The sequence below is a fragment of the Ailuropoda melanoleuca genome, chromosome 20, assembly GCF_002007445.2.
Source record: "Ailuropoda melanoleuca isolate Jingjing chromosome 20, ASM200744v2, whole genome shotgun sequence".
Lineage (NCBI taxonomy): Eukaryota > Metazoa > Chordata > Mammalia > Carnivora > Ursidae > Ailuropoda > Ailuropoda melanoleuca.
The window spans coordinates 444,883-467,765 of record NC_048237.1 but is presented as its reverse complement, the minus strand read 5'-3'; the positions used below and the strand labels follow the sequence as shown (position 1 = coordinate 467,765).

At 44.1% G+C, this 22,883-nt stretch overlaps 1 protein-coding gene across 2 annotated transcripts; it reads left to right on the top strand.

Moving 5' to 3' along the window:
- Positions 1–3,658: 3,658 nt before the first annotated feature.
- On the top strand, positions 3,659–21,876 carry TTC5 (tetratricopeptide repeat domain 5). 2 transcript variants are annotated; one of them, XM_002929517.4, is made up of 10 exons: positions 3,659–3,749; positions 7,583–7,715; positions 10,021–10,232; positions 10,615–10,765; positions 11,804–11,895; positions 13,986–14,042; positions 14,590–14,736; positions 14,912–15,126; positions 18,628–18,772; positions 21,245–21,876. In XM_002929517.4, exons 1-10 carry the CDS (start codon positions 3,699–3,701, stop codon positions 21,362–21,364), a joined length of 1,323 nt encoding a protein of 440 aa, XP_002929563.1. In that variant the 5' UTR covers positions 3,659–3,698; the 3' UTR covers positions 21,365–21,876. The 2 variants fall into 2 exon arrangements, with proteins under 2 accessions (XP_002929563.1, XP_011235863.1); XM_011237561.3 differs by lacking the exon at positions 18,628–18,772.
- The last annotated feature ends 1,007 nt before the right edge of the window (positions 21,877–22,883 follow it).

Genomic DNA, 22,883 nt, shown 5'->3' with positions numbered 1-22,883 from the left:
CCCCTGTGCACTCTCTCAAATAAATCACAAACAAACAAACATAGAGACAAGAAAGTAATTTGAAGAATGCTTTCAGTTACTTTACATCCTCTTAGTGGCATGACTTGAAAGCATGCTGGTTGCAAGAGCAGAACATCTGGGTTCTAATTATATTTTTTCCCATATATTGGTTGTGAGTTTGAGTTTAAACTTTCCCGGACTGTTTCTACATTTGTAAAACGAGGGACTGAATTAAATCATCCTGTAGGGGCGCCTGGGTGGCTCAGTCGTTGGGCATCTGCCTTCGGCTCAGGGCGTGATCCCGGCGTTATGGGATCGAGCCCCGCATCGGGCTCCACCGCTATGAGCCTGCTTCTTCCTCTCCCACTCCCCCTGCTTGTGTTCCCTCTCGCACTGGCTGTCTCTCTCTCTGTCGAATGAATAAATAAAATCTTTAAAAAAAAATCATCCTGTAAACCTTTTCTAACTTTTAAATTTTATTATTTATTTTTATTGGTTTGGGAGGAATTATACTGGAATTACCCTAAATACCAAATCCTATTGTTATCTGGGTAATAGAGTCATACTGAAAGCATTTGAGGATATTTCATATTTAGTCACAAAAAGGCAAGTGAATATCCTTGTTTTACATAATTAGATAGCAAGTACTGTTTTATTCCTTGGTCGTATAGAATATAAAATCTCTTCAAAAACATTTTTTACTATATCCCAAAGTTAAAATGGTATCTGAGGGAGAGAATGAAAAATCTTGACTTAAAAGTTTTAAAACATCTCTTCCCACTTCATAGTTGTTAACAGATTTTATGGATTACTTTACAAAGTATTTTTCTTCCCTATGCAGTTTTAAATTTTGTTGGAAAGTTGTGTGGGGGAAATTTTATGTATATTCATGATTTCTATCTTGAACCTTTGCTTCTTGTGTTAGGTTTACACGATCAGTTTGAAATACAAGTAAGCTATAAAGAGAATTTATTAGGACTATTACATGCTACTTTAAAAAAGTTACTTACTGAAGAGTTTAGTATATTCACACGTCACAAATTCAATGGGTGTTAAAACAAGGTATGGAGTCAGGTCTGCCTTTCACCCCTGTCCCCCAGTCACTCACTTCACTTATCTGAGAGCAACTACTGTTGTCAGTATCTCGTGTCTCTTTCAGAGATAGTCTATGTGGAAGTAACTAATATTTTATTTAAAAATTATGTTTGATTTTAAATAGGTAGTACTCGTGCATGATAAATTCAAAAGTGTACACAGCAAAAGAATTTTCTTTGCCTACTGACAGCTCTTGTTCCCTATTTCCCTTTACAGAAACAGTTGTTTCTTGTGTATCCTTCTAGGTACAGTCTATCAATATGTTGGCATTATTAGTGTACCGATACACTGTTAGTTTATTAGTTATGGCTTTCATGATAAGATCCCGAGTGTAGCAGATATATTAGGATAGTGTGTTCAAAATGCTAAAATCCCTCTGATATAGAAAATAACTGTAGGGGCTCCTGGGTAGCTCAATCTGTTGTCTGCCTTTGGCTTGGGTCACGATCCCGGAGTCCCGAGTCAAGCCCCTTGTTGGGCTGCCTGCTCAGCGAGGAGTCTACTTCTCCCTCTCCTTCTGCTTTTTACCCTGTCTCGTGGTCTCTTGCTCACTCTCTCAGATAAATAAATAAAATCTTAAAACAAAAAAGAGAAAATAACTGTAAAATTTGGAAAATATTCAGACAAATTGACCATTGTACTGCATGTCCTTTAAAATTTTAAGCTTACAGGGGTGCCTGGGTGGCACAGCGGTTAAGTGTTTGCCTTCAGCTCAGGGCGTGATCCCGGCGTTATGGGATCGAGTCCCACATCAGGCTCCTCCGCTAGGAGCCTGCTTCTTCCTCTCCCACTCCCCCTGTTTGTGTTCCCTCTCTCGCTGGCTGTCTCTATCTCTGTCGAATAAATAAATAAAATCTTTAAAAAAAAATTTTTAAACTTACAACACAGGCATACACTGTCTTAACCTGTCCTTTGTTGGCAGGGAGATGATGGTATTATAATCTTGGTATAAGTAAAAGATATGGAACAAAAAGATACACGCAATTAAGTGAGAATATTAGGTTTCCAGGATTTGGGAAAGAAACAAGTTTATAGGGGCGCCTGGGTGGTTCAGTCGTTAAGTGTCTGCCTTTGGCTCAGGGCGTGATCCCGGAGTCCGGATCGAGCCCCACATCAGGCTCCTCCGCTGGGAGCCTGCTTCTTCCTCTCCTACTCCCCCTGCTTGTGTTTCCTCTCTTGCTGGCTGTCTCACTATCAAATAAATAAATAAAATCTTTAAAAAAAAAAGAAACAAGTTTATAAACTCAAAAGTGTTCATAGAGCATCTCCTTTGAGCTACAGGCACTGGGTCAAAGTTGGTTTGCAGTGGTGCCCTTCCTTGAAAACCAGTTCCTAGCCACCCTTCAAGCCCTCATAGCAGATAACCTTGCTCCATTTCCTGCTTGGATGTGTTTTTTGCAATGTGGTTGGATTGTGTCTGGCTCAGAATTACGACATACCACACCTGGCTAAAAAACACTTGAAGGAATTAAAAGGATTTGGATGCCAAGAAGAAGCCCTCTAGTTCATGGGGCAGACTCCAGCACTGCCTTCTGGACATACTAATTCTGTTCTCGAGCGCCTCCTTACCATCTGAACCAAAAGCTTTTGTTTTACATTCCAGCCTCAGTCATTTTCCTCTCTGCTAGATCCTGTGTTGCTTTAGAGCACAAATGGGGCCACATATTAAGAACCACCCCTTTCCAACATCCTCACATCTTCCCTTCCTTCTTCCAGCCACTTGAGGTGGCCGAAGACTGGAATTAGGTGCTAGATTAGTAGATGTGACCCCTAATTAGTAGTTTCTCCTTTATTCTTTGAGATTTCTACTACCTTTTTTTTTTGAAGAAAAATTGATGAGTTTTGTAGAGCCGATCAGATATAAATAATGCTGATTTCACAGTTTAGCAATTATAATGGTTGTATAAACATTTGGTACTAAATTATGTTGTTTCAAAGTAACTAAAATTAAAAGTCCAATATCCAGTTACTTCTGAATTATCCATTTATTTTACACTGTTGTCAGGCAGCTGCATAGTTTCTAATCTAACCAGTAAGTCAATTTGCTACTCATTAACTGAGAAACTATATTCTGAGAACTCTGTCAGGAACTAGGGAGCTTAAAAATATGTAAAATTAGGGCCTTTGTTCTCTGTAGAATTCATAGTCTACTATGCATGTTTTTCCTTAATGATATCTTTATTTGGCTCTTTTCCATCAAAAGAATCATATTTACTTTACGGGATCATAGGTGTATTTGACATTACATGATGGATAAATGACAAGTTGTCTACAAAGGAAATTTTATGCCTTTTCACAATAAAGAATGTATTTACATTATAACTTTATAGTGATTCTCAAAAGAAAAGGTTTTTTTTGCAATCAGAAATAATTTTAATTTATCAAATGTATAATTAGTCTATATATATTTTTTAATTTAAAAAAATGTTTGGATACCTGAAAAAAAAAAAAACCCAAACCACACGCGTTAACACACTAACTCCTCTACTCAAGTGCAGGTAAGCCTCCAGTGCCCTAGATGTCGCTCTGGCTCCACGATGGGGGTGGGTATGAGTCTCTGTGGTTGCAAAGTTGGGGGCGGAGAAGCCGAGAGTGGCTGGGAAATGATGGCTGATGAAGACGAGGAAGTCAAGCAGGTCTTGCAGAAATTGCAGGTGGGACCATAGATTAAAATCTATATGTGCCTTTGTTACTCGGGCAGAAGCGGGGAGCCCAGTTTATGTAGTACCAGCGAATTCCGTGGCGCATGCAGTCCGCTGCATGTGTCAGTGAGGTTACTATAACAACTCCCGACGGTGCAGCCGCCGTCGGGGAGGGGAGCCTCCCCGGCCAGGGGAGGAGCGCAGCCGTGTGTGGGGACCTCCTGCTGCTGCCCTGACTACACTCCGTTTCAGTCCTGTGCGGAAGAGGATTTGTTGGTCCTAACTTTATTCTTGCACATTCTTAGGGGTTCCCCCCATTCACCCATCACAGGTGGTATACACATGTATATAGTGGATCTGCAAGAGCTGTTATCATGTGTTGTTTTGATTCCCATAAAGGCCGTTTCTTCGCTACTTACCTGCTTTGATATTGGCAACAAGCAGAGGAATAGCTTGCGCCACTTGTATCCTGGTCAGTCCCCTCAGGACTCCACAGTTTTGATTCTTTTGCACACTTGCAATCCGAGTTTGGGGTCTGATGCGTAGGGGTCCATACTCCACCCAGTTCGTAGTTGACTGCCGTTGTGACTAGGACTAGTCTTTTCTACTTGGTAGGTATGCACTAACTAGTTGTTTGCTCTTTACCTTCTTTCAGTGACCCGAGGTTTTCCTTAAATGTCAGAAACTTAGTTCTTTGTGTTCTAAGACAGCCTAGAATTTATTTTTTATTTTTATTTTTTTAAGTTTTATTTATTTAAGTAATCTCCATATGTAACATGGGGCTCAGATTCACCACCCCGAGATCAAGAGTTGCATGCTCTTCGACTGAGCCAGCCAGGTGCCCCCAGTTTGAATAGACCTGTGACAGGCTTATAACCTGCTCAAAGGTTTGTAATACGAAAGTTTGAACATTGGTGAGATTTGTTTCGTGGGTGGATTAAAATAATAACACTTTTTAGAGTGTGAGCTTTATTTCACTTCCATTTCATGGAAGTGAACAAAATTAATCATGATTTAGATTAATTTAATTTCATTCCCTAGTGTGACTAGCTGAAATCAGAGATTCTCAATCCTGGTTCCATATTGGAAACATTGTGTATATGTATTAGTATATGTATATTAAACAGCGATGATCCCTGAGGTTGGGGTGATTATGAGGAATTTTTTATTTTGTATTTTTTACATGTACTTTTTAATTTATTTGTTTAATTAAGTTTTTTAAAAAGATTTTTTATTTATTCATTTCAGAGAGAGCGAGAGCATGAGCAGGGGGGCAGGTCAGAGGGAGAGGGAGAAGCAGACTCCCTGAAGAGCAGGGAGCCCGATGTGGGGTCTGATCCCAGGACCCCAGGATCATTACCTGAGCTGAAGGCAGATGCCCAACCGACTGAGCCACCCAGACACCCCTACATATACTTATTTAAATTCTAGTAACTTACATATATTGATTTTTCCATGAGAAATTTAAGAAATTATTAAAAATGTTCACTCCAGCAAAATAAAACAACAAAGCCAAACACTTCCTTGCATATTTGCTTTCAGGACTAGAAACAGACAATGAGACCCTCTCTAAAATTCCTGATTTGCAGCCATGCTGATTGCAGGGCGAAAGGAATTGTGTACTAAGTTTTGCTACAAACTGTCTTTTCCTGGACTCATTTGCGGTATACGGACTAAGAATGTCTGCTTGTGGTATCTTGGGGTGGGTGGGCAGGAATGGAATGGGGGAAGGGAGTAGAGGACAGGAAGAGGATAGTAACATTCTTGCTATCCATGGGAATGGTGGTACATTTTGATATCATTGTCATTTAGGGCAGAAGTAATGTCGTAAAAGGGTATTTCTCAATGTGTGTTTTACAGCCAATTTTCATTACAGTCATCTGGGGTGCTTGTTAAAAGGTGTTTGAGTTCTGCTAAAACTTCTATAATCAGAATCTGCAGGCTGAGTCCTGAATACACACAATAAAATTTGAAAAACATTGCTGCTACAGAGGGTACTGTCCATTCTTTGCTCTGGGTAAAAGTTAAGTATAGCACGTAAGTGTTTGTTAGAGACAGGGTTGATTCATTAAGCCATTCTGTCAGCATTTTTAATGAGAGCCTGTCGTGTCCGGAGCCCTGCTGTCGTGCTCAGGTATTGCTTTGAACACAGGAGACGGGAGATTAGGACCCTCCCATCATGGAGCTTGCATTTTAGGGGTGGAGACAGACAGTTAATGTGTAGGCCACGTAATTTCAACTGGTAAGGACTATGAAGAAAAATAAGTATGATTAACAGTGGGCCGAAGGGGAAGTGGGTACTTTAGTTCGGGTAGTCAGGGAAAGCCTCTCTGAGAAGTTGATAGTGAACTGAGATCTAAATGAGGAATGAGGCGTGCAAAGATCTGGGGAGAATGTGTCTAGGCAGAGGGAACAGCATGTGTAACCCCCCACGGGGGCGGGGGTGGAGCTTGCTGGATCTGAGGAACTCCGTGAAAGCCTGTGGCTTGAGTATTGTAGAACGCAGGGTGTGTGAGAGCCAAGGGAGAGGAAGTTTGTGTCGGTGAGTAGTAGGGTGAGGTCAGATCCTACAGTCTTCCATGCCGTGGCTAAGAGTTAGATTTTATTCTGTCTCCAGTGGAAAACTGAGAGTTTGTGACGTGATGTACATTTTTCTAAGGTTGTTCCAAGTACAGTGAGGAGACTGGGAGAGAGTAGAAACAAGATGACCAGGTAAGAAGCTGTTGCAACAGTCTGGGCAAGTCATGGTTCTGATTTAGTCCAGGATAGTCCTAGTGGGAGGGAGTCCTAGTGGGTGATGGATTTAGGATGTGCTGTGGAGGTAGTTAAGATGTGACAGAATTGTGTTATATATTTTTGCTGCTGGTCAGTTTCAGGAAAGAATAGATAACGGAAGGGGCGCCTGGGTGGCTCTGTCATTAAGCGTCTGCCTTCGGGGGCGCCTGGGTGGCACAGCGGTTAAGCGTCTGCCTTCGGCTCAGGGTGTGATCCCAGCGTTATGGGATCGAGCCCCACATCAGGCTTCTCCACTGGGAGCCTGCTTCTTCCTCTCCCACTCCCCCTGCTTGTGTTCCCTCTCTCTCGCTGGCTGTCTCTCTCTGTCAAATAAATAAATAAAATCTTAAAAAAAAATAGATAATGGAAAAGCTTTGGTGTCACAGGAAGACTCAGAGACAGAGGTATTTAAAATTGGAAAGGGAACATTTACTTGGGATGAACGCAAGAGAGCCAGACGGTGACTGGACAAAAACAAAACAACGCAACAAAAACCACGAGTATTTAAAGAAACAAAACCCTGGAAAAATACGGAGGTCCTCAAACTTAAATTGATCTGTTTGTTGTGGAAAACAATGGTTCTCCCATGTTCATCATCATCACAAAGGTCATAGATTTTCAGGTACCAGCACAGGAAAAATCAGGGATACGGTTGTTTCTGTTAGGAAGTCTGGTTTAAGGGTGCATTTCAGTTTGTGCTCTGGGGTACATAGTACCGGTAACATAGGATTACCTTATTAACTTCGTTTTATGTCACGTTGCAAAGTGTTCCCCTCCTCGTGACTGTGGTAGATGAACTGCTCAGTCATCCCGGAAGCCCTGCTGGGCTGGGGGAGAGAACTGGGGTCACGGTGCCCAGACTGGCACGGGACTGCACGAGAGTGGTGCTGGCCTGGCTACTTTTCTTCACCATCTGCGGCGTTTTGGTAGACCTGGCGGCTGGCCTTTTGTCGTTCCTCAGGGAGACAGAGGATCCGTATTTCTGGATCAGAGCGGGCATGGCTCGCCGGTCTCAAATTTCCCTGTCTGGCCTTCTCTCCGCTTCATGGTACCATTCTTCCGCTTCCTAGGAGCTGGTGGATCAGCTGTACTCGTTTCGAGAGTGCTATTTCGAGACACATGGCGTCGAGGATGCTGGAAGGAAGCAGCAGGATGTGCGGGAGGAGATGGAGAAGACCGTGCGGCAGATGGAGGAAGCAGTGGGTATGAAGGCGAAGAGCACGCGGCCCCTGCCCTTCCCTGAACTGCCCGAGAGGGGTGCTCTCTCTCCGCGAGCTCTTCGGTGTCCTGTTTGTGCTGCTGCAGGGTGCTACAACAGAACGTTTCTGCTGAGGGCCCCTGCGTAGGGTGGCTACCTCGTAGTCCTCTAGATATGTTTCCTAAAGTGTGATTATAACAAATGCCATGAAATAAAAGAACATTCCTGATGAGGTACAGGTGACTGTACGTGAGGTTCAGGGGGGTGGGGTCTGGAGCCGACGACCGAGAAAGAATTCTTGAGACGTCCTTGGTGCAAAATAGTGGTTTATTAAAGCACGGGGACAGAAAGAGCTGCTGCCCCGGGGTTGTGAGGAATGGCCCATTATATGCCCTCAAGTTGGGAGGGGGTTAGGGATATTGTAAGTCTCTAAGGAATTTTGGAAGCAAGGTCTCCAGGACCTTGAGGGGGCTAGCTACTGGTTGGGAAAAGGTCATTTATTACCGTCTAATAAAACCTTAGTCATGAGACCCTTCAGATGTGTATCGGTGGGCCATACGCTTGGGGATGATTGCCAACAAGTATCTTGGGGGATTAGAGATAAAGGAAGTTTCCAAAGGAATTTTTTTTTTTAATTTTATTTTATTATATTATGTTAATCACCATACAATACATCCCCAGATTCCGATGTAAAGTTTGATGCTTCATTAGTTGCGTATAACACCCAGTGCACCATGCAATACGTGCCCTCCNTGTTAATCACCATACAGTACATCCCCAGATTCCGATGTAAAGTTTGATGCTTCATTAGTTGCGTATAACACCCAGTGCACCATGCAATACGTGCCCTCCTTACTACCCATCACCAGTCTATCCCATTCCCCCACCCCCTCCCCTCTGAAGTCTTCAGTTTGTTTCTCATAGTCCATAGTCTCTCATGTTTCATTCCCCCTTCTGATTACCCCCCTTTTCTTTATCCCTTTCTTCCCCTACCGATCATCCTAGTTCTTATGTTCCATAGATGAGAGAAATCATATGATAATTGTCTTTCTCTGCTTGACTTATTTCACTTAGCATTATCTCCTCCAGTGCCGTCCATGTTGCAGCAAATGTTGAGAATTCGTTCTTTCTGATAGCTGAGTAATATTCCATTGTATATATGGACCACAGCTTCTTAATCCAGTCATCTGTTGAAGGGCATCTCGGCTCCTTCCATGATTTGGCTATTGTGGACAATGCAGCTATGAACATTGGGGTGCATATGGCCCTTCTCTTTACTACGTCTGTATCTTTGGGGTAAACACCCAGTAGTGCAATGGCTGGGTCATAGGGTCGTTCAATTTTTAACTTTAAGGGACCTCCACACTGTTTTCCATAGTGGCTGTACCAACTTGCATTCCCACCAACAATGTAGGAGGGATCCCTCCAAAGGAATTTTTATACGTTAAAGTAGACTTACAGGATCTTGGTGGAGGGGAGGGGGTCAGGCTAGGACCGCCTTTTGTCCTTAGCAAAGTATTAACATGGAGGCAGCTGAGTTCCTACAGGAATGTCACCATGCCTGTTTCAAGGACTTGTCAATGGGCTGTAGGTAGTAAGGACTATTTCTTTGTCCTTTAGGGCAGCCAGGAGTGCTTGAGGAATGTTGCACACATCCCATGGGGCGCGGGGGCGGGGGGGAGGGTGTGTTGCAGGGTGTCAGCTTCTGCTTTGTCCTCAGCTTGCCTTCCGTTCCCTCATCAATACCTATTGCTTAAACTAGGTTTTGTTTTTTTTTTTAAAAGATTTATTTATTTATTTGAAGGGGGGAGAAAGAGTGTGTGAGCTGGGGGAGGGGCAGAGGGAGAGGAAGATGGGGAGCAGACTCCCTGTTGGCTGAGCATGGAGCCTCACTCAGGGCTTGATCTCAAGACTCCAAGATCATGACCTGAGCTGAAACCAAGAGTCGGAGGCTTATCCGACTGAGCCACCCTGGTGCCCCTCCTTTTCACTTTTTAAAGCCCATTCATTGGGTGTACGCCATATGCCCCTTTTCATTGTTGTTTTCATTTTCCAGGAATATGCTTTGTCCTCTCCACTAGACTGTAAGTCCCTCCAAGGTAGGGATGATGCTTTCTTAGTTACCCCATTATCTAACATAGTACTCTGTATATGGTAGGCTTTCCATAAGTGGTCTGCTCATAAAGATTCTCTTCAGCTGTTTCAGTCCTAGGGCCGACCTGAGGTTACTTCTTGTGAGAAAGTGCCCTGGTCTTCTCTGTAAGACTGCCTGGGTTTTTCCAGTTTCCTCCATCTTCCCCTCTCTCCTAGGTTCTGTCCAGGGCAAGGCACAGGTTCTGATGCTGACTGGGAAGGCACTGAATGTGACTCCTGACTATAGTCCTAGGGCTGAGGAGCTTCTGTCAAAGGCCGTGAAGCTGGAGCCCAAGCTGGTGGAAGCCTGGAACCAGCTGGGTGAAGTGTACTGGAAGAAAGGGGATATTGCGGCTGCCCACACCTGCTTCTCAGGAGCCCTGACCCATGTGAGCTGCCTACTGTCCCCTCAGAAAACACAGACGGGAAGGCTGAGATTCCTTTGATTCTGTGAATTGCCCTAGGATATGAATACGAGTAGAACTGTACTGGAGCTAGGAGAATGGAATCAGAGGGGAGGAAGACTTGGGGAGCAGACCTGGCTGAGGAAAACATGGATGGGGACTGAGAAAGGAAGGAGAAGATGGGATCAGGTTCAGGGATAGCTGAACGAAAAATTAACAGCCAAGTTGATCTTGTAGACGGCGGTCTAAGATCCAGATGGCAGTAAGAATTAAGATGAGAAGTTAGATTTAGAAGATTAAGATAGAAAAGACCTGGAGAGGGGAAGTAGAATCAGGAAGGTTGAGTATGTGTCTTCTCCATTTGCAGTGCAAGAACAAAGTCTCCCTTCAGAACCTGTCCATGGTGCTTCGCCAGCTGCGGACTGACACTGGAGATGAACATTCCCGTCACGTAATGGACAGTGTCCGACAGGCTAAGTTGGCCGTGCAGATGGATGTCCATGATGGCCGCTCCTGGTGTGAGTCCTCTCGAAAGATCTCCAGCAAGTTTCTAGAGCAGTGGTTCTCAACATGGCTACACATGCCAGAATCTTCTGGGGCCCAGCTGTGGGTCTGATTCTAAGTGTCAAGCCTGGGCATCTTTGTTTTGAAGAAGCCTGAAAGGTATATTGATGAACCACTGTTTTAGGAACTCTTGGATCTTTTCATCCAAGAGAGGATGCTTCTGTTTCCACGTGAGCAAGGCAGGGCTTTCGTGCAGTCTGATCAAGTTTCTGCTTTGGGTCTGTGTTCACCTCTTTGTCCCAGTGGAATTTGGAGTATACTAAATACAGTGTTGCCACTGGGTTTTGTCAGATGTGGGACCTTTCGAGTAGACTCTTGAGGGTGACCAAAATGGGTCGTATCTTGAACCTGGGCTCTGGGATGACTCACCACTGTGTTTCTCGGGGTTTTTTCCCTACCTAGATGGGGCAGGATGGCTGGAGTGGGCTGCAGCTGGTGTCACCCCTCCCTCACGCGGACGGGTACGGCAGGTGGCTATTTCCCTTCCTCGGCTTAGGTAGGCTCCGGTTAGCTCGTTTCTCCTGAGGGCAGGCCTTGTGAAGGACAGGGTGCTCTAGCATATTTCAGAACACGTTCTTTTTCCCCTTCCCCCTGCTGGAAGTACGAGGGGTTTTTCTCGGATACTTGCTGTGGGAACCTGGTTGAGCTTCTGGAGGTAAATCTCACAGTATTGTGCGGGCCTTGTTAAGCTCGGGACCCCTGGAGTTTCTGACTCCCAGACTCGTCCACACTGAACCCTCAGCACTTTGTCAGTTACAGCTCGGGTGTCCCCACCCCAGCACTGGTTCCTGCAGCTCGTGAGTTTCTGCGCTGGTGAGCCGTAGTCCCTGTGTTCGCCTGTCTCTCTCCAGTTCTGGGGGCAGTAGTTTGCCCTGTGTTGTTCCCTGTCTAATGGATCCAAGAAGAGTTGCAGATTTTTGAGTCCGTCAGGATGGAGTGGTGACTTCAAGCCCCTTACACGAGGAACTGGAAACCCTTTGTTTCTCTTTCAGATATTCTGGGGAATGCATATCTTTCTCTTTACTTCAACACTGGCCAGAACCCTAAGATCTCCCAGCAAGCCCTGAGTGCCTATGCCCAGGCAGTAAGTATTTAGGGTCAACAGAAGCAAGAGTGTCATTCCGTCGTCTGCGTGGCTCTTGCGCAAGCAGCATGGGCAGTAATTAGCGGCATCCGGTGTGTGTGGCTTTGCAAAGCTGTGTCTGCAGAGGTGACTTACTCCTTCTCATAACTGGAGTGTTAGCAACCACTTGTAAGGGTGCCTCAGTACTCGGTAGGTCTTGGCCTTTCTCGATTTCCTGTGGGCACTTATAACCAAATCACAGAGCCCATCCCAATGTGTTCATCTTTCGTGGTGGGGGGAAAAGTCTGTATTAAAATAATGTCTGTTCATATTTGTGTACATGTTTAAAACGAAAGCTCTAATGCTTAAGTATAAATTAAGTGCTGTCCCACGATTAACCATGAGATTCTATGGCTCTGGGTTTCCCACAGGCTAAAATCAAAAACAGTAGGGGCACCTGGCTGGCTCAGTCAGGGGAGCGTGTGACTCCTTGATCTCGGGGTTGTGAGTTTGAGCCCCACGTTGGGTATAGAGATTACTTAAAAATAAAAGCTTTACAATAGAAAACAGCATATAGCCCATTCTGCATCATTTCTTCGGGATTAATCCGCTGGAGCTCATGCGGTGCTTAGGCCTTTCAGGCCATTTTTCTATCCGTAGCCGCTTACATGGGGGTTTCCTTCAGGCTTGAGCTCGTGATTACTCATTATACAAAGGTTCACCTTGGCCTTCTGAGCAGTTTCTGTTCGGGCCTCATATTCACCTTCCTTTTTTGCTTTCTTGCTTTTCTTGCCATGGAGAATTGATTTTTAACTTACCATTCCTTATTTCGTTCTGTGTGGCAGAATAGAGAATACAGCTACCTTCTTTCCATGTTTGTAGTTTTTAGGGACTGACCTTTTTTCCATCACAGAACTTGAAGACAGAGGAGTTCTATTTTAGTCGAATTTCTTACTTTGATGGACGTTTACATTTAAAAAATAGTAATAGTGTACTTTAAAAATTTTATATTTGGTGTCTGCTAAATTGTTGCTTTTAACTCTTAATTTCTTGACCCAAACCTGCATTTTTAAACCTATTTGAACCAACTATTTAAACAATTTTAATCCATGTTGTTTGTACTTTTGTAATGTGCTAGGCAATGAACATAATCAGAAAAATAAGCTGAACACAGCCATGAACGTAGCAGTTTCTTCACAGCACATCTGTCTGCACTTTGATATGGTTTCTGGCCATCTATTTAAATTAGAGAATCTGGCTTTCAGTGGGTGTTTGAAGCGGGCTTGAATGTAGGAACATGCTTCTGCCTGTATCTGGAGCTGGGCTCATGGGCAAAGGAAATACATGAAATCAATGACATTTCTTTTTTAGGCTTTCCTCATTTATACCATTATCTCACCATTAAATTTTTTTTTATCAGATTTTTTTTTAAGATTTTATTTATTTATTTGACAGAGACAGCGAGAGAGGGAACATAAGCAAGGGGAGTGGGAGAGGGAGAAGCAGGCTTCCCGCCAAGCAGGGAGCCTGATGTGGGGCTCGATCCCAGGACTCTGGGATCATGACCTGAGCCGAAAGCAGACACTTAATGGCTGAGCCACCCAGGCGCCCCTATCAGAATGTTTTTATATGTTTCTTTTATCTTTGCACTATTGCATGGATAAATTATAATCATACTTCAAAGTTTCATGTACACATCAAAACCCTTACCTCCTCGAGGTGTCAGGGATTGAGTAATATACCACTCAAGCAGTTACTGTGTAACAGTGTGAGTAGGGCCGCCTGGGTGGCTCAGTCGTTAAGCGTCTGCCTTTGGCTCAGGGCGTGATCCCGGCGTTGTGGGATCGAGCCCCACATCAGGCTCCTCTGCTGGGAGCCTGCTTCTTCCTCTCCCACTCCCCCTGCTTGTGTTCCCTCTCTCGCTGCCTGTCTCTCTCTCTGTCAAATAAATAAATAAAAGTCTTTAAAAAAACAAAACCAGTGTGAGTAAAGGTACATTTTGACAGGGATGAAACTGGTATTTTTCCGGGGGGAAGGTCTAGGGCATGTTGGGCATGGCCATCCGTAAGAGTGAGACAGGATCCACTGACCGTGTTTTCCTCCCGCCACAGGAGAAGGTTGACAGGACAGCTCGCTGCAATCCCGATCTTCATCTGAACAGGGCAACGGTAGGACCTGCGGGGCACTGGTCATCTGCAAGTAACCCAAGTGACATCTGACTCTTAGCCTGGGAGGAGAACTGGGTATTCATAGGGACAAGGTTGAGTACAAACTGTGAGAGGAAAGCCAGATTATTTCGAGGAAGAACTGGCTTAGTTTGACTTTAGGATCTGACGGAGTCTCTCGCAGGAAAGGGGAAGGGGCCGAGGAGGCAGGAGGGTACACAGAGGATGGAGGGACAGTTTAGAAGACTTTCCTGAAATGTTCATAGTAAATATAAAAATGGAATGACCCACTGTATACAGTGGAACTATTTTTGAATTTGGAAGTTAGCTGCTTTGAGACGATTCCGTCTTCGGGCTTGTGATGCCCTTAGCCAGGATGAGGGCTGTGAAGCATTACTGTTTCTTCAGGCCGCTCGTCGCAGAGCAGGAAAACCACCGGGAAGAAAACTGTATTTCTGTAGCTTCCTAGCACGTGGTGCTGTTACTCCCCCGGCGTAGTTTGTGTAAGATACACGTGTAATTCGGAGGTTTTCATCTGCTTCTTGTGCAGTTACATAAATATGAAGAGAATTATGGGGAGGCCCTGGAGGGCTTCTCTCGGGCTGCAACACTGGACCCTGCCTGGCCAGAGCCCCAGCAGCGAGAGCAGCAACTTGTGGAATTCCTGAATAGATTAACCAGCCTCCTTGAGAGCAAGGTAAAGGTGTCAAAAGGCTGAATCCCATTTTATTCTCCTGTGGGTCAATAAAATAAGAATAAAATTGGCTTCGGTCGTAGTGACCGGATCTCTAGAAGTGGGAAGGTGGGAGTAGACGACTCTCAGAGAGCAGCTAGTTTACAGCTTCTTATCTCTTTTTACTTTTTTTTTGCAGGGGAAGGTGAAGACCAAAAAGTTGCAGAGCATGCTGGGAAGCTTGCGCCCAGCCCATCTGGGCCCTTGTGGTGACGGGCACTACCAGTCGGCCTCTGGGCAGAAGTTGACCCTGGAGCTCAGGCCGCTGAGTGCCCTGCAGCCTGGTGTGAACAGTGGTGCCGTGGTCCTAGGAAAGGTGGTGTTCAGCCTCACCACAGAGGAGAAAGTCCCCTTGTGAGTTTCTTTTGCCTTTCCTCTTTTTCTTTCTTTTGAACTAATGGGTCTTACTTCCTGGCTCTTCTCTGATAGTGGAGGACCCTGTTAGTGGTCACAGATGAGTGCGTCCTGCTTCCTTCTGTGACTGTCCTGTGAGCAGGTATTGTCTAGGTGATGTCTCACAATCTCTCTCTAGGTTTTGTCATCACCTTTTTTTTTTTTTTTTTTTTCCCCCAGAGCTTGGTGCTCTGTGGATTCCTACATCCATAGCTGGAGTTTGAATGCTGTTTTTTATAAGGCAGATGGAAACCTTGGCCTTCTCCTGCCTCTTTGTGGTTTCATGATCACAGAAGTTGGAGGAGGGAGAGTTTCAGTCCTGTTTGGACTTCGGTATGCCTAGGCAGTTCTGGAAGGTTAGCTTTGAGTTAGAATTTAAGGCCTGATGGGAAGATTGTCTTAGATGTTGTTCAACAAAGATGTATTGAGCATCCGGTGTATGTGTGGTAGGGAGTGAAATGGAAACGATCCAAGTGAGGGTGCTTACAGTCTAGCAGAGGAAATGAGTTAAGAACATTGACTTAGAAAAAAAAAATTTTTTAAGATTTTATTTTTTTAAGTAATCTGTACACTTTAGAGCAGGGCTTGAACCCACAACCCCGAGATAATGAGTTGCACACTGTACCGACTGAGCCAGTCCGACACCCCTCACTTAGAAAATTTTTTACTCTTGAAAAATTACGGTTTAGTTCATGTCATCACTCCTTGGTCCGTCACTCACTTCCTCATCCCTCATTGACTGGTTTCCGTTTTCTGTTTTCTACTGAATTTGTTTTGTCTGGCATGATCAGTGTTGGGTCCCGGGCCTTCCACTACATGGCGCTGCACGTTCTTGCGTCTTTCTCACTGCTCCCTTTCATCGCCGTTCTGCTTCATGCAGACCGAAACACTTCCCTTTATGTGCCCGAGCTTTCTCCATGGCTTTCTCTAGAGACACACAAGTTGAAAAGCAAGAAGATAGTTGAGAAAGGTTTAGTTAACTAGAGCAGACTCTGGAACTAAGAGGAATGAGAAGGAGAGATAGACAAAGGTGGAATTTGGGGGGCCTCGAAGAGAAATACTTTGTCACTCCTTGGTTTTTCTTTTTCTTAACTTCTAAATGTTAAGTTCCAGGAGGACTCTGTGTTTGTTCCTTTCCTCTTTTCACCCTTTACCAGGATGGCAAATAGGTGCCAACTTCTGTCACTTGGCAGTGGCTGTCCAGCGTCCTGTGAGAAGGGCTCTGAGGCTTTGACTGGATTCACCAGGACAGTGCTGGGCTTGATTGCAGTGTTCGTTGTGAATTCGGTGTTCCAAGTGATGGTGTGTGCCCCAGTTCTTCACCATCTCGTTGATAGGTCATCTCTTGTGATGATGCCACACAAACCCAAGGCTATGGCTTCCCCCGCCATGCTCACAGGTGTATCCCCAGTCCAGGCCTCATTTCTGAGTTTTGGATCCAGCTGCCTCTGGGCTCCCATCAGAAGTCTGTAACTCAGTGTGTCGAAAATTACTCACTTCCTCTTTCTCTCTAAACTGTTTCTCCTCCCTGACTTCCTTGTTAATCAATGGTACTGCTTCCGCTCAGTCACTTAATTGAGACTTCTGGAAGTTGTTCTAGAATTCTCCATTCTTCTGCATTATGGCACTCACCAAGTCCTATATGTGTGTGTATGTGATATATACATATATCTATATTTTATTTTTTTTCCCTACTTTTCTGTCTCTACAGACTCAATTTAGCCCCTTATTGCTTCTCCAGACACATCTTCCGACTCCTTGTTTTTTGTCCAGTGTCCCACAGTACAGAGAAGTATTTTCCAGATATAGAACCGGCCATTGCCATTTCTTGTATAAAATCCCTTCCTACTACTGTGCTCACTTTCAGGATTAAGTATGAACACTTCAGTTAGCTTAGCATTCAGAGTCCTTCATAATTTGCTCCCTGCCTGCCTCTTTCCATTCTCTTCTTTCATTTTCCCACTTGTGCCTCTTGTTCCTGTCCTGGCATTATTTTCTGGTTCCAGAATAGCTGTTTTCATGCCTCCGTGCCTTTACACACAGTTCGTGTCTGTCTGGATAATCCTTTGGCTGCTTCTTGATACAGCTCACATTTTTCCCCTGAACATTTTATTTTAAAATTTTCAAACATGGCAGAATTGAAGGAATTTTGCAGTGAACATCTGCGTATCCCACCACCTGTATTTTACCACTAATATCTTACTTGGTTGCTCACATATCTGTCTATCTCATTATTCACCCATTGATCCATCTTATTTTTGGTACATTGCAGAGTAAATTGCAGAGATCAGTATGCTTTCCTCTAAATAATTCATCATGTAGTCATTAACTAGAGTTTAGTATTTGTTTACAGTTTTCTTCTTTTTATGTAGAAATATACATGGGGCGCCTGGGTGGCTCAGTCATTAAGCATCTGCCTTCGGCTCAGGTCATGATCCCAGGGTCCTGGGATCAAGCCCTGCGTCAGGCTCCCTGCTCAGCGGGGAGCCTGCTTGTTCCTCTCCCTCTGCCGCTCCCCCTGCTTATGTTCCCTCTCTCGCTGTCTCTCTCTCTCTGTCAAATAAATAAATAAAATCTTAAAAAAAAAAAAGAATGAAATATACAAATCTTAGTGTACATTTGCTAAGTTTTGAGTAACATACATCTATGTAACCCAAACATCTGTCAAGATAAAGAACATTACATACCAGTACCTGGATAATTCTCTTGTGGTCCCTCCCAGTTAATCCCTGTTCCCATTCCCCCAGAGGTTTTCTGTTCCTACCGAGCATTAATTTTCCTTTTGTAACCCAGATAATTTTGTATCCTTTACCATTCCGTTTGAGGGTCTCTTCCTCAAGGAAACCTTCCCTGCTTTCTAGTTTTGAACATTTCTCCTCTGCATTCCCATGGTCCCACCTTTCGCCTTGCTGAACTCAGCATGAGGGAACAGCTGTTCTAGCACCTCTCACACTTGTCCTGTAAGTGACGGGTTAAGTGTCGGACTCCTGCTAGACTGTAAGCTCGCTCATAGCTGGATCCATGTCTTCTTGCTTAGCACGAAGCTTGACACATGATGGGTATTCAGTGAAAGTTTGTGGGATGCAGTGAAATTGACAGTGATGGTTAGAGAGGTGGAAGGTTGCGATGGTAAAATTGACAGGGCAGGAATAATGTTGCACCTGCAGCATTTTGATCTGGTTCATGACTAGTATTTGTGGAACGGTGCCAGCAAGCATGTGTCTCAAGTGTGGCGAAGTGACTGGTGTGTCTTGTGTATATGCTTTATCAAAGATGCTGAATGTGTACGACAAGTGAGGACCAGACGTGCATAGTGGGTGATGGCACCTGTCACAAGTTTTCTAAATAAGTAACTGAGAAAACATTTGTTTATTTTGTTGGTATTTTAAAACCACTGTTTTTGCTCTTTTTTCCTGCCCACTTTCCTCCCCACCCCTCCCTTAACCCATCTTAACCTGGCAGTACATTTGGCCTGGTAGATTCAGATGGACCTTGCTATGCAGTGATGGTGTATAATATGGTACAGAGTTGGGGAGTGCTCATTGGGGACTCTGTAGCCATTCCTGAGCCCAGCCTTCGGCTTCACCGAATTCAGCACAAAGGAAAAGTGAGTGATGGCCAGGATTTTTTCCCAGCTCATAGGCTCTGAAAGTGGGGCCAAGTTTATCTCTTTTAACGATACGTAAAGTAATGCATATATATGTATGTGTGTATATATATATATGATATACAAATGTATGATATATATATAAATACACATAACTTTTTTTTTTTTTTACACTAAAAAGGGAAACTACTGGTAAAAAGAATTTTAAAAATGGACTGGACAGAAAAAGACAAATACTGTATGATACCACTTTTACGTGGAATCTAATAAAGCTGAACTCATGTGAACAGAGAATAGAATAGTGGTTGCCGGGGGTTGTGGGGGTGGGCAAATTGGGGAGATGTTGTTTAAGGGTGCAGACTTACAGCTGGTGGATGAATACATCCTGGAGAGCTTATGTGTAGTCCGGTGATTACAGACAACAGTATGGTATTATATACTTCAGAGTTGCCAAGAGACGGATTGTTCCCGCGACAAAAAAGCAATGACAGTTACATGACATGATAGAGGTGTTACCTAACACCACGGTGGTCATCACATTCCAGTGTATAAATATATTAAATAAACATGTTGCACCCCTTAAGCTTACACAATGTTAGATGCCAGTTATCTCAATACATTTTTTTAAAGATTTTATATATTTATTCGACAGAGATAGAGACAGCCAGCGAGAGAGGGAACACAAGCAGGGGGAGCGGGAGAGGGAGATGCAGGCTCCCAGCGGAGGAGCCTGACGTGGGGTTCGATCCCATAACGCTGGGATCACGCCCTGAGCCGAAGGCAGACGCCCCTACATCACTGTTTTAAATTGACACACACAGGTGGTGATGAAGATGATGGTGATTGTCAGCATTTACTGGACATTTAACTGACTGCTAGATTTTGCCTGTACTGGCTCATTCCATGATCACAGAAGTCTGATTTGAGTCACTATTTAACCACTTGTTCACCACTTAGATTAGGGTTCGGCAAATGCTGGCTGATTGACCAAATCTGGCTCCCTGCCTATTTCGTATGGCCTGTGAGACAAGAATAGTGTCTGTATTTTTAAATGAAAACAATAAGAAAAATAATAATTGGTGACACTTGAAAATCCCAGGAAATTCAGATTTCACTGTCCACAAGTTCATTTTTTTGGAACCCAGCCACGCTCATTTGTTCATGATTGTCTGTGGCTGCTGTTTGCAGTGTCACAGTTGAATAGTTCTGTGACAGAGACCATAAGACCCGCAAAGCCTCAACTGTTACTTGGCCCTTTACAGAAAAAAATTTGCTGCCCCCAGATCTAGATTATTTTTCATTTTTCCCTGTCATAGAGGCACTGTAGTGAAAAAATTATATCTGTCCATCTCCAGGATTATTTACTTAAGTGAATTTCTAAGGTAGAATTCTGGCTCCGAAGGGTATGCAGAATTCTGAGACTTTTGATACATATTATTTTTGGAATAGTTAATTTTTGGAATGTTGTACCACTTAGTACCAACAGTAGATGTGAGCGATTCTTTTTCTCTAGTTTTCTCAGCTCCAGGGAGAAACCTTTGAAACATTATATGCTGCTTTTACATGAAAAATATAGCATCAGTATTGTTTTAGTTTGGTTTCTTGATTACTGATGAGGTTGAACATTTTATCGTATGTTTATTGGCTATTTATATTGATTTTACAAATTGGCGCTTTTTTTTTTGTCATTGCCCATATTCCTGTTAAGATGTTAAAAAAAAATTGATTTAACTCACATCTTTACTTTGACTTAAAAGGGCCGCCTTCACACTCCCAGTGGGACAATATTTTTTGGATAAAGATCTTTTAACTTGTTTTATAACTTAAAGTACATTTGAACTGATAAAGGGAACTGTCTTTTCTGTTATTAGAAGAATGTACAAACTGCACTTTCTGTTTCTTCCTGCTGATACAAAAGGAGAAGTAACTTGAATTTATATTTGGCAGATTAATTTCAGGCCTTACAAACACCTGAACGAGGAGTTTCTCAGAATTTTCACTGGTGTCTGTGTGTATCTGGGTTTTTGTTTGTAAGATTTTATTTTTAAGTAAGTTCTACACCCAGCATGGAGCTCAGACTCACAGCCCTGAGATCAAGAGTCACACGCTCTACCAACCAAGCCAGCCAGGCTCCTCTGTGTGTGTCTGGTTTTAATTGTCAAGAAACACTGGGAAGGGCAGATTCTGTGGAAGCCGGTGACGCCCTTTTGCTAGGCTCTGCTGGAACCTGTCTTTTTTCAGAGAATTGTCCCATTCTTGTAGTGATATTACTGGCACCCCACCTGCGCCAGATTTTCCTTCTGAAGATTGAAAACTTAGGGAAAATAAATCCCTCGGCTTTGTTTCTTTAATGTGAGATGGAGGTAAGGGGTGTATATCTGGCGGGGGGGGGAGTCCAGGTGGTGCTTCCCTGTGCTGGAGTCGCTTCTGTCTTAGGACTATGACGAACCTCCCTATGTTTGTCTTTTCTAGGACTATTGCTTTTCCAGTGTTCGTGTGGAAACACCCCTCCTGCTGGTGGTGAATGGGAAGCCTCAGGGCTCCAGCAGTCAGGCTGCTGCCACAGTGGCCTCGCGGCCCCAGTGCGAATGACCTTACCTGACTTGCATGCTGAAGAAGGAGTCGGGGCGAGAGGAGAGGCTCACGGGCACTCAGCAGCCGGACCAGCTGTATCCCGTGACTCAGCCGGGCCGGGCGTGGGGATGTTGGAGATGATGACTTGCCTTTCCTCTGCCCTGTGAGGCACTGTGTGTCTCTTTCTTCCCTCCTTTTATCCTGTTCCAGCTCTCTCTGAGGCCACACGCTCCCCTGGTATGATCTCTGCTGCCTCTTTCATTGCTCTTCTGTGTTTTAGGCAAAGAGCATGGAATTGGTAGAAGTGTTGGGATCTTGCCATGGGACAGAGTTCCCAAGGTTCTTGTTTGCCTCCTTCCTGAGCCTCATGTGTATATATCATTTCAGTATTTATTGCTAAGGGAGGGGGCTTAATTTTTTAATGGCTTGGGGTTTTTTTGCAATTTTTATTTTATTCTTATTTTTAAACTTTAGGTCCTTCCCCTTCTTTGGGGTTGGAACAGAATTAAATTTGTTTGGAGAAAAAAATACCATGTAGTTTGGCTTCATTCTCTCCAACCTTGGATTTTGGTTTTAGGGTCACTTCAATCCATTGGATCCATTGGAGTAACCCCTCCCCCCCACTTTTTTTCCTTTACGTAAGATAGTTCATTTCTCTCCCAGTTAAATGAATTCTGGCAACAGGTAGCCCAGGGCAGGAATGGCAACCCCACAAAGTCGCTGGGAATTTGTTTCCCACCAGTTCCCCGTTCTGCCATCCGGTAGCCCTCATGGTACAAGGTGACAGCAATATTATTCTACTAGTGTTACTAGGCGGTAAGACCAGAGGGAGGCAGATAATCAGTTCCTTTAGATTATAGTGATGCATTTTGTCATTGTTTCTCTCTCTTTTTTTCCTAAGATTGATTTATTTGAGAGGGAGAGAATGCACACACATGTGAGTGGGGGGAGAATTGAGGGAGAGAATCTTTTTTTTTTTAGATTTTACTTATTTATTAGAGAGAAAGTGAGCAGAAGTGGGGGGACTAGCAGAGGGAGAAGCAGGCTCCCTGCTGAGCAGGGAGCCCAACATAGGGCTCGATCCCAGGACCCCTGAGGACATGATCTGAGTCAAAGGCAGACGCTTAACTGAGCCACCCAGGAGCCCCAGGGGGAGAGAATCTTCAACCAGACTCCCCTCTGAGTGTGTAGCCTGACTCGGAACTCGATCTCACGACCCATGAGATCGTGACCTGAGCCGAAACCAAGTCAGATGTTTAAAGGACAGCCACCCAGGCGCCACTGTAATAATTTCTTTTAATATCCTTATGGAAAAATGGAAGAATATGAAGGAGAATTAATAACCAACTGAATGGCTGTGACCAGAGAGTACATTAATGGATACAGATTAATTTGGAAGACTTCTGGTGATCTGGCTTATGTTTTTTTGTACTTGTTTGGTCCTGTTCGAACTCTCTCCCCCCCTCTTTTTTTTTAAGATTTATTTATTTTTTTTAGAGAAATAGTGTGCATGAGCAGGGGGAGGGGCAGAGGAAGA

Coding starts and splice junctions, on each gene's coding strand:
- TTC5 (XM_002929517.4), top strand. CDS start 3,699: ATGATGGCTGATGAAGACGAGGAAGTCAAGCAGGTCTTGCAGAAATTG. Junction 10,766..11,803: donor CCATGATGGCCGCTCCTGGT/GTGAGTCCTCTC, acceptor TTTCTCTTTCAG/ATATTCTGGGGAATGCATAT. Junction 18,773..21,244: donor GAATTCAGCACAAAGGAAAA/GTGAGTGATGGC, acceptor TGTCTTTTCTAG/GACTATTGCTTTTCCAGTGT.